This window comes from Dermacentor andersoni, chromosome 4 (genome assembly GCF_023375885.2).
Source record: "Dermacentor andersoni chromosome 4, qqDerAnde1_hic_scaffold, whole genome shotgun sequence".
Classification (NCBI taxonomy): domain Eukaryota; kingdom Metazoa; phylum Arthropoda; class Arachnida; order Ixodida; family Ixodidae; genus Dermacentor; species Dermacentor andersoni.
The window spans coordinates 30,234,527-30,245,038 of record NC_092817.1 but is presented as its reverse complement, the minus strand read 5'-3'; the positions used below and the strand labels follow the sequence as shown (position 1 = coordinate 30,245,038).

Sequence of the window (10,512 nt, the reverse complement as noted above, 5' to 3'; positions counted from 1 at the left end):
CAAACGGGAACCTTCTCTAACTTACATATACTAAGCAAGATGTATCCTACACAATTTAGGAACACTTGCCCATGGTGCGGGGCAACCCCCACGCTTTACCATATAACCTGGGAGTGTAGACGTAACTGCACATTCCACCAACACAAAACCCCGAGTGCGGACCAGTGGGAAAGCCGGCTCACCAGCTGCGAGCTCGCCGCCCAAAGGGCAATGGTGCAGCACGCAAGCGAAGCAGCGCGGCTCAGTGGAGCCCTGGACTAGGGGCCCAACCCTGCTAAGAAGGTCAAGCGTGTGCAGCGATGAAGACGAAGACCGAACGCTAAACCCTTAATGGACCAAATAGTTTTCTCTCTCTCTTCAAGCACAAAAGAAGCCAGCGAATACGCGTATAGTTCTTGACTAACATCCGATGGAAGAGAATATATAGAGAAAGGAAGAAGGCACAAAGAAAAAGAAAGCAAGGTTCATTTTGGTCTCAGACCAACAAGCCTTTCACCGTGACGCACGAAAGCGGGGCATGCACGGCTAGGAGGCGCGACAGCAACATTGAAAATCACGCGCTTTTTTTCAGTTTTACGGAAATATTGTTATATTTTCCTGACTGTGCCAGAATAACCGAGAGAACCCGTGTGTTAATATATTATCGCGTTTACTTCACAGAGGGCTGCACATTAATCATCGTCACTTTATCTTTTTCCTTTGTTCCTCATCCCCTCTATGCGTGTGTTTTACAAACTCTGCCGTCGCGCATGGTATGTCTTCGCGCCGCGTCATCCAGCACTAGTCCTCGCTTGGCACTCGAGGATCGAAGTCGGTTCCACGAATGCTGCTTGAAAGTGGCTCCTTTCAACTTCGTTTTGAGTCACGCTAACCGCTGCGATTGATTGCTTAATTGTAAGAGGAGCTGTTCCCGTCGCAATAATGCAATCGATTTAGAAAAGTGCAAGAAGATTATAGCCCCCTCCCCCCGCTTTTTTTTTTTTTGGCTGCGTTTGCGCATTAAAAACGCTGACGTTGCACGATTGGTGCGCTTAGCGGGAAAAGAAACTTGACTGCAATGAACAGCTGCGACCAGAAAGGAGAGCAACTTTCGCTCCTTCTTTTCTTTTTGCTTGTTACTCAAAGTGTCGCTCTAAAACGTCCGGCGTGTCTTATTGCTCCGGCCTGCACATGATTACGTACTTAACTGCTACGTTGAATGGTGATGTCATAAACAACAACAACAACAACAACAAAAAGAACTAGTTGCCTTCGTTCCGTGAATTATGACAAGAAGTGCGTCGTCTATTGCTAGCGCCATTTACAAACGCTGCAACGCCACAGTACTACCGTGAAATACGTTTGTTGAGAAACGCTTTTGCGGTAAAAGCTGAAATTCCAACATTGTGAGAGAAACCTTGCGTCGGGCTTAGCCCATCACGGAATTCACGTATGAGCGCATGCAGATGTTATTAACGCAGTCGCAGCAAAGTATTGCCTGGCGATAGTCTCGCGCGTACTTTGTTCAACAGAGTGATGACGTCCTGAGCGATAACACTTCGCATTTTTGATACTGTTCTTTATGTTTTGGTATTGAAGGTGTAGTATAAAATGATAAACGAGGTATACGAGCTGCTGATTCCTCTTGAACAGGCGTGAGGGCCGCGGAAGACGGAGCAGAAATATTTCTTCAGCGAAGGACAACGTTTCGGAGCAGTTGCGATGGCAGCAGAAAATCCAAATCGCGCAGCCGGCGATGGCGCCCCGAATCGGCAGCTGCATTTCGTCGAGCGACTGGCCTCTGTCCCCTTGTTGGCCGGTGTCTTCGACGTAGTGTCGCAGCGTTACACCGCTATCAAGGTGCGCTCACCATTGCTCTCTGCGGCTCTCTCGGCATCTGAGCACGTGGCTGCCACCGCTGTTGGATACTGCGAACGCGCGCTGCGTGTGGGACTGGGTCCGCAGCTGGAGCACGCGGACGCGCTCGCCTGTCGGGGCATCGAGAAGCTGGAGCAGCGCTGTCCGGCCGTCCTCCGCCGGCCCGAAGAAATTGCCGCAGACGTGGTCGCCTTTGGTCGCCAGAAGGTCGTGCAAGTGCGGCTTTGCGGTCATGAGCAGGTAATCCTTCACGGTGTGTGCAATAGAACCTGAGGTAATTGGTTCCCGTTAAAGCTGCTTCGGTGTGCGTCTCGGGTCTGCGGTTGTCGTCACTGACGTTACTCGACGGTTTTTACTGTAGTATACAGTTGATGCCGGAAAACTGTCTACGCCGGCGAAAACTGCCGCTTTTGAGAGCGCTATATTTTACTATTTTCCACTTTCTCATGTCTCACTGAGCTTACGTTCTAGTTTTACTCGATTACTATATTTCTAATTGTTTCATTTTTTTAATTTCTTTAGAACGCATCGCGAAATACTCATAAATGTATGGTTCAAATGCCGAAGATCCATTACAGCTAATTTGGGGCACAGAAATAGATCTGGAGACTGCAAACACGCGTATAAACTTAGCAATGGCGTAAATTACTATGAGAGAAAATTGCGTTCAATGTTAATAAACGTAGCTCCTCGGCGAAGTGGCTGTTAGCGCGTTCTGCGGCTCTCCTCGCGGTCATTTTTCCACTGTGGCCGTCGCGTCCAACGTAGGCGGTATGCTACAGCAGCCGACGCTGAGATAAGATTTCGGTGGACGCTCAGTGATCCCATGTAGTCAAAACCACATCTCTGCTATGCAGCATTTGATAGCCCTCGTGCAAGGCAAAGCATAAACATGCTGAACGACCGTGCTGGCTCAACTATATATAGATGACCACGTCTTTTCGTGGTCCAGTAAAGCAGTGCCGTTCTTCAAGATATCGATGCTTCACCGACTGCTCCGAATTCGCACTGTTGTGGAACATTAAAGCTTGCCAATTATTGCATTCACCAGCACCGCGGCTAGTGCAGCATACATGTCAAACTATGCACTCTATTTACTCTCGCAGGTTGAGCGGACTCGCAGAGTCATCAGGCATGCGGTCCACGCGGCCACTCATCCTGCTGCCGTCGTGGAACGTGTGCGCGATCACGTATCGCAGCATCTTCACCGCGCCTTCAACGAGGTAGACGAGATCCTCGACTTGGTAGGCTGCCTGGCTGTCATATCTTTAGCCCTGATGTGCCTAATTTAACGACGCCGTAAGTTTGTAGCACCTTTCAATTTTAAGCGTGATGCAGGCCTGTTCTCGTCCGCTACAAGTAGTTATCTCTTCCTGTGCGGTTATTCTGTTTGCTTCATGTATTCCACATCATTTTTTCCCTTTGCATAATATATGACTTGTTTCTGAACGCTGTCGACAAAGCTTCCTCCAGCTTACGCAGCTCATTTCCACCAGTATTAATCACTCGTCATCCTCGCCATAGTTAACGATACTCGCCAGTGAAGCTACGGCCGTGTTCACAAAGTAAATTTCTTTAGCAAAAGCTGCTCTCTCAGGCACTGCAACCTAGTTTACCCTACTCTTATTCGAAGAGGCCGGCCCAGGCCTCCCCTACGAGCACTTTAGGTACTTAAAAATGTAATGTAAATGCGCACGGGGGTGTAGGTGTCTGCCGACAGTCTTAGTGAAGGCGTAACGTAAGTGTCGTCCGCGATTTTGTTTCTGCTGTTTCAGTGGATCTCCGCTCACGACCCAGCCCACGATGTCGCTCGCAACAATTTGGCCGTTTCCCACACTTTTAGCGAGTTGGTTTTCATCACACTGCGCAAATTCCGCACCGCAGCAGCGCTACAGTTCGCTCGCGAACGCGCCGCCGTTGAGCACATCTGGTCGGCGGCATATGAGCGCTTTCAGCGCTGCCTGCACAAAACGCCTTCTCGCTCTCAGCCAGCGCAGGTAAGCACCGTTACTTTTCTCTCGGGGACGAAGAAGCAGAGCTCGACTCGCATGCTATTTGGGGGGAACAAACGAAAGGCCTTCGTGCCTGTTTCTTCGCGTCCAAAATTATGTAACTATAAATTCCGTCGTGACCAGCATACTTGCATGCATGGACATTCACTACTTTCCCACTTCCCCTTAATTAAGCAACCTCTATATGCGGAACTTCAGCAGATTCCTCGTAGCTCGCCCTCCAGAACACCAAGAAAAAATCAAGTTCCTTGGTAGCTTCTACTAGCCAGCCGCCCTGAACAATGGCTCAGCAAGAGTGAAATTGCTAACTTTAAAAATGTTTTGTATCCGTGCTATTTGTGTTGATTTTACGCGTGTACAAATGCGATTCATTTTTTCTGTATATGTCTTCCAGTCCTCCTATAAGCCCTAAATGGAATGACAGTATAAATAACCTAAATAAACAAGTAAATGTTGCACAAACATTTTGCTCACATTCGTTTGTACGTGTTTGTCTCGTATATAGCGTAAAACAAATTGGAAAGCCCCGAACTATCCCCACTTCATCGCCCTTTTCAAATGAGTAAATACATTTTTCGCAGACTCTTACCGACCACGCCATCGCCGCTTCGCAGCATGCTCTACTGGCTTTCCTCCTGATCGCCCACACTGCTTGATGTTCTTGCATCTCTCTTCGCGCCGGCGTCGTGAAATTTTACCGTGCCTGCACCGCAACGTCTGTAAGTAATGCAACTATCCACCATGACCATTGCAACTTCAAGGTCTCGCTTATTTGCTCAATCTCTCATGTCCGTGTTTACACCCTGATGCAGACGGCCCGCCGGTTGCAGTAAGCCTCCACCGCTTCGGCATCCCAGCAGTCTCAAGACCTACCCGACGGTTCTTGCCGTAGCCAGGATTAGTTGTCCTGTAGCCAGTTTGTTCCTGTTTCGCCAAAAGTAAACATTGCGCCGAGACGTTCTTAACCGAATGTATTCGCTTTATTTTATACTCATGACGCATTCAACTTCACCCCCCACCCCCCTTTATACTTTATTTCTTCCAGGAGTACTTGCCGCAAGGCATATGTGGAATAAAAGAAAATGACATGAAAGCTTGTAACTCGTCATGCAGCTTCTGCAATGTTTCTGCAAATTTGCGTATTTTCTGTCACTTCGCGGCTGTAGCTTTCAAGCACACCTGGGTTCAGTACGGCCTTACAGTCTAGTCTCATCGCCCGCATTCTAGGGCGCAGCCAAAGCAGGTGTCGAGCATTTGACGATGCCACAAGAGCCGAGAACCTCGGGACACGTTTCTTTGTCGCGCGAGTCGGCCGACCCCCGAGGTCGTCGCCAAGCGCCGGGCACGAGCTGAACAAGTCGGGCAAAAGGCGTGCCCCGGTGACTCCCGAGAAGCGTGCTAGACGGCTTGCCGCAATGCAAACATTCCACGCGCAATGCATAAAAAAAGGGAGTAGCACCCATGCGCTTGCGCGTAACTCGCGTTCACGAAGTAAACCTTCACCAATGTTTCAGGGCACGGTGGTGACGTTTGTGATAACGCACTAATTATTGACGTACGATTTTCTTCATGTCATGTCATATATATATATATATATATATATATATATATATATGTATATATATATGTATGTATATATGTATGTATCAGCACCGGTTTTTTCGCTACTAATATTGGTAACTAGTGTCCATTGCGTTCAGGACATCACGGCCCGTCTTATCAGCCAGGCTTGACTCATATTTTCAAATGACGCGGCAGCAAAAGAAAAAACAAAAGCAGACTTCGATTGCGTATCTTTATAAAACAGGGACAGCGATATCTGAGGACGACGCGCGCAACAGACTCGCGCCATGAGATAACATGCGGGAAATCGGGTTTGACAGTGTGCGGCATGCGGTCCTTTTATCCTATTATCGAGACATTCGGATTGCACTGTACTGAAAGATGTGTAAGCGCTGCATGAAATACTTTTACAAAGAAAGATAATTGGATAGATTGGAACGCATGATAAAAAATAAAAAGATCTTTAGCACACATATTTCCGAGGGAAGTGAGCTCTTTTTTTCTATTCATTTTTTTGTCACTTTTTGTTCTCTAAAGAAAAACGTCTTTAGCACACATATTTCCGAGAGAAGTAAGCTCTTTTTCTCTATTCATCTTTTTGTTTTTGCTACTCTTATCTCCGTTCTAAGATCTTTACGTAAGCGACTTGCTGTAATGGGATTGGAACAGTCGTGAGTTCGGGCGCCGCATTATCCGCGTTGCCTTGATACTTGTGCATCAGAATACTCTTTGCCTGAGTTCGTTGTTTGCACATAGCGCAAATAGTTTCCAGCAGAAAGTACTGTCACAGACAGAAAGGGACGTGTGTCGTCGTCCCTTTCTGTCGATGACAGTACGTTTTGCTGGAAACCACTTGTGCTGTACTTGTCCTAGTCGCGCTACGAAGCAGCGCGTATAGCCAGGATGTTTCACCAAATAGATCGCGGAATTCCTGTTCATTCGTTTCAAATTATTTGCCTACAGTAGCGCACCACATCTGTGTTCTTCGCGAGCAGCCCTCTCTTTTAGGGGAAAAAATAATTTTAAAATGAAGTTCAAAGAAACAGAGCGCTATAGTCGCCATATGTTTCCCTCTCGCGTAACACACTTTACTGAAGCCGCGACATACTGTGGAATCTCATGCGTGTGTCATTTAATCAGCATTTTATTAAAACATTTCGAACGTGAGAATGGTAATTCCTTGGCCCTTGTTGTCTTGGCCACCGTGATTGGTCAGTGCGCGGATACCGGTCCAGTGACGAACAGTCTTTCATTGCAAACCGCTTCGTAAGTACGGTTTCCGCTTTGATGACGTTGGCTTCTGCTTCCATGGCGGTGCACCGAAATTGTGAGACCGACTATACGCTCGTACGTTGGGCAGCAGTGCCTTGCTTCTACGAGAAATTGCGCGTCAGATACACGATAGTGGCCGAGCGACCTAACGGTGCAGTGCGGAATACCTAGTTTAGAGAAAAGAAAAAGTGAGCTGTTGGAGTACACTGTTTCAGTGAGCGTTATTTATGGCCTTCTCGAAGACGTGCGAGGCAATGCTTACAGTGCTCGAGAGAGAATTATTGCAGCGTCTTTGGACTTAATAGCTGCCAGCCGGCGCTGGGAAAATGAGTTTCTAAAAGGCGAAGATGTAACACTCGCAGGGATCCGGTCGACGTGTGTCTGGCTGTTTGGCTCTTTGCGCGGCAAAATTGCTTGAAGGTGCACGTGGTTCCCTTAGAACCGAGTTACATACTTCGACCACAGCCTTCTTGCATGCGCCAAAAAGAAAAAAAAAGTGAGCCTCTTAAGAAAGAGGAGGTTTTAAAGAAAAATTCTGTAAGTTACGATGTTTGCGCGCGGAAAAGAATAAACCAGCGGCAGCGATTAGAGAATAGAAAAGCAAAATTTTGAAGACGATGCTTCAAAATTCTGTGTATGCCGCGGGGCAGTGGCCTCTTCATAGCGAACTCTTTCTGCGCTGACTTTTGACCGGAATTCACCGCTTTTGTTGCATCTTTGGCTTCACGCAAGTCACCGGTGAGTGTTGCAGCTCGCCAGTTCTTCAAATTTAGCCATTTAAAGCTCATGTACACTTAACCGTCGGTGAGGTATAATTTCTCATGGCATAAGGTAATCTTGACTTCATTACCTAACAATTCGTTGAACCGAGTCTCGTATCCCAAAGACATCTAAATTCTTGTTAGCACGTCTATAACACAAGGTAGTTTCGTATGAAATTATCAGAACTCGTCGCGACAACGTAAAAGAACGTTCAACTCTTGTCATAGTTCTGCAGAATCATACTCAGCTACGTTACGTTCATAAACAACATTACGCGTCTCTTCGCAGCATTGCAGAAGCTAATTTGACAGAGTGGTTCAAAATGTACGTCGAGCTGATAATTGGCCTACCCTTATTAATCTCGCATGCCTATTTAGCTCCAAGTGAAGTTAAAGGTTCAAAGGTCAAAGGTGAAAGGCAGCTTCGAGCGGCTTACCTGTGCGATTGGTTGGAGGACGCTCAGGGAGGATCGAGAGCACTGGAATTAAGGTTTTACAGAGAACTGAAGCAGCCAGCGCGTATCTTCGAGCACACATGCTGTACTGAATACGTATAGCAAGTGAAAGCGAAGAAAGTATATAGGGACACAATTGACGTGATCTTTCCACCGCTACTATATCGTTCTTGGAAGGGAAGTCAACTGGGGTATCATGTACTAAAGCACCTATCGCATTACGTAATTAGGCCTGCAGTCAGATATGTGATGTTCACTCTGGATGTACTGCCTGTAGATAAGTTGCTTACAATCGAAGACTTCTTAATCCCATGGTCTACAAATTGCCTTTTGTGGCCGATTTCGGAATCCTTGCAACATGTGTTTATACTCTGTACGAATGCAGCTCGTTTTTGGCAAGAGGTACGGATAATATTTAATATGGCACTGTATCCAATCTGGAATGATCGAAAGTACTTAAATGTGGCCCAGTATTCTAACAGCATGTCTAATGAGACGCTAATGTTACTTGGCCTTCGCCGAGTAACATAAAGGCTGCATTATCGATGACCCCCCTTTTATTCCAGCCGTACTCACAGCTATTGGCTTCAGTTAGACAAGGGGGCACACATCTCTAAGCTAAAAATGCCATACAATATTAGAACATACTAAATCAGTGATATTTTGCGCTTGTAAACGCTCTGACTGTACAAGATAAAAAATTAAATTGTGGGGCTTTACGTGCCAAAACCACTTTCTGATTATGAGGCACGCCGTAGTGGAGGACTCCGGAAATTTCGACCACCTGGGGTTCTTTAACGTGCACCTAAATCTAAGTTGTACAAGATAGCAACGGTCCGAAACGAGATATGTCGCCGAAGGACCTCACCTCAGTTTTCTTTTCGTATTCGCCGTTTGATCAACTTCTTGTCGATTTTACCTGCGGAGAAGCTCAATGACATGCGGAGGAGCTCGACAGCACCTTGTTTTCTTTTTTTTTGTCTTCGTGAAATTGAGCTTCTTCGCATGGCATTAGAACATGAGGTGAAACGACACTTTGAAAATCCTTTTGTTTTGGCGTGAAGGGGGCAAGCTGGACGATTTTGTAGTGATTACTTCCACTCGATTCTATGCCACTGTTATCATCACCGTTCACTGCCGGCGGATTCTGCTGATAACGTGGGTGGAACGCCATTTTTGCCACTGATGAAGCGCAAAAAGGAATAGCACCGGAAAAGAACTCGCTGCAATATCGTGGCAAATGTTTTATCACAATTGCAAATGTTGGTTTGCTGCATTCACCTTTTTTTGTAATGTTTCCTCGGCACTTCATTACGACTACGTATTAAAGACACAGGCGAGAAAGAGAGATAGCAGAACGCAGATATCAGAAGGAGAGGTAGCAGTTTATAAATCATATGACGAGAATTGTTATGTCATGGTTTGCATGACAGATTTATCGCTCCTTAAGCGTTTCAGGTTGCATTTACTCTTCTTAACAAATAACACTAGGAAAGTAGAGGTTGACTTCCGGTATACATACTTTGGAACCGATATCGAAGTTCCTCTCTGTCTTTCCTATCAATAAACCAAATTCAATTCAATGATATCGAAGTTGTAGACTACGGGGGTGAGGTCGACACACTGCTGTAGAATAACAGCGACCCGCCGCAGTGGCTCTGATGTCACGCCGTGAGGATTATTGCCTTTGCGTGTCAACCATGATAGGTTAGGTTAGGGTTAGGTTAGCTAGAATGGCGTTAGGCGGCGCGGCGCACTTTCATAACGGCTGCAAGGACGTCGAGCGTCGCCGGCGGTGTTTCAGGCAGTCGGGTTCAACCGCGGTTGCTACAGCTCTGTGCCTTTTGGATTTTCAATATGCGCATTTCGGTGGCGCCGAAATTGAAAAAACGGCCGTGTCCCGCGCATTAGGAGGCATGTTAAAGATCACCTGGTGATCAAAATTAATCCGGAGTCTCCCACTACGGCGTACCTCATAATCAAATTGTGGTTTTGGCATGTAAAACCCAAGAATTCCCTCAGAAATAATTGCGTTGTCATCATCATCGGCACGCTCGATAACGAGGTTGGGGTGCACGCGTTGCCAAGTTTTCACTCCTTTCTCTTTTTCGTGACGGTAAGCTAAAGCGATCTCTTTTCGACTTGCCTGCATGCTCCACAGCATTGCATAATTAATTAAAAGAAAATGAAAAAGAAAGAAAACATCCATTGCTTTGACAAAGCCGGTAAAGAGTGAAACATTTCGAAGCACTTGCCCCTATACTACCGACATTTGTTGACATACTGAGGCACACGTCCCATTTATTGAACACACTTTCGTGTTCGACGGCGTGTTCTACGTGCCATGTCCCTTTTAGTGATGAAGGAACAGTTTTACCTTCTTCATAATGTTTTCAACCAATAATCAACTTGCGCACGTACTTTAGCCGGTTGTGTTTGTTGCTGTTTATTAAATGATGTGCAGTAGGGAGAGAGGCAACCTAAGGGGCGGCTAACTCACTCATCAAAAGTAAACTCCAGCCATTAGGAATCTGTGAAATAGAGAAAACAAAGAAAACGGAAAGCCGGTTGTACGATTTTCTTTTAATGAAG

The 10,512-nt window shown here is 46.4% G+C and overlaps 1 protein-coding gene across 2 annotated transcripts in view; it reads left to right on the top strand.

Moving 5' to 3' along the window:
* The first annotated feature begins 1,508 nt into the window (after positions 1-1,508).
* Positions 1,509-10,512, top strand: part of LOC126536847 (uncharacterized) — an 87,441-nt gene continuing 78,437 nt past the window's right edge. Inside the window, exons 1-3 of one of the 2 annotated variants that reach the window (XM_055073557.2) lie at positions 1,509-1,839; positions 1,945-2,097; positions 2,964-3,101. In XM_055073557.2, the coding sequence (XP_054929532.1) occupies positions 1,702-1,839; positions 1,945-2,097; positions 2,964-3,101 (429 nt within the window). In that variant the 5' untranslated portion in view covers positions 1,509-1,701. Of the gene's footprint in view, positions 2,098-2,963; positions 3,102-10,512 lie in introns of both variants that reach the window. The other variant, XM_055073556.2, reaches the window with a different exon arrangement.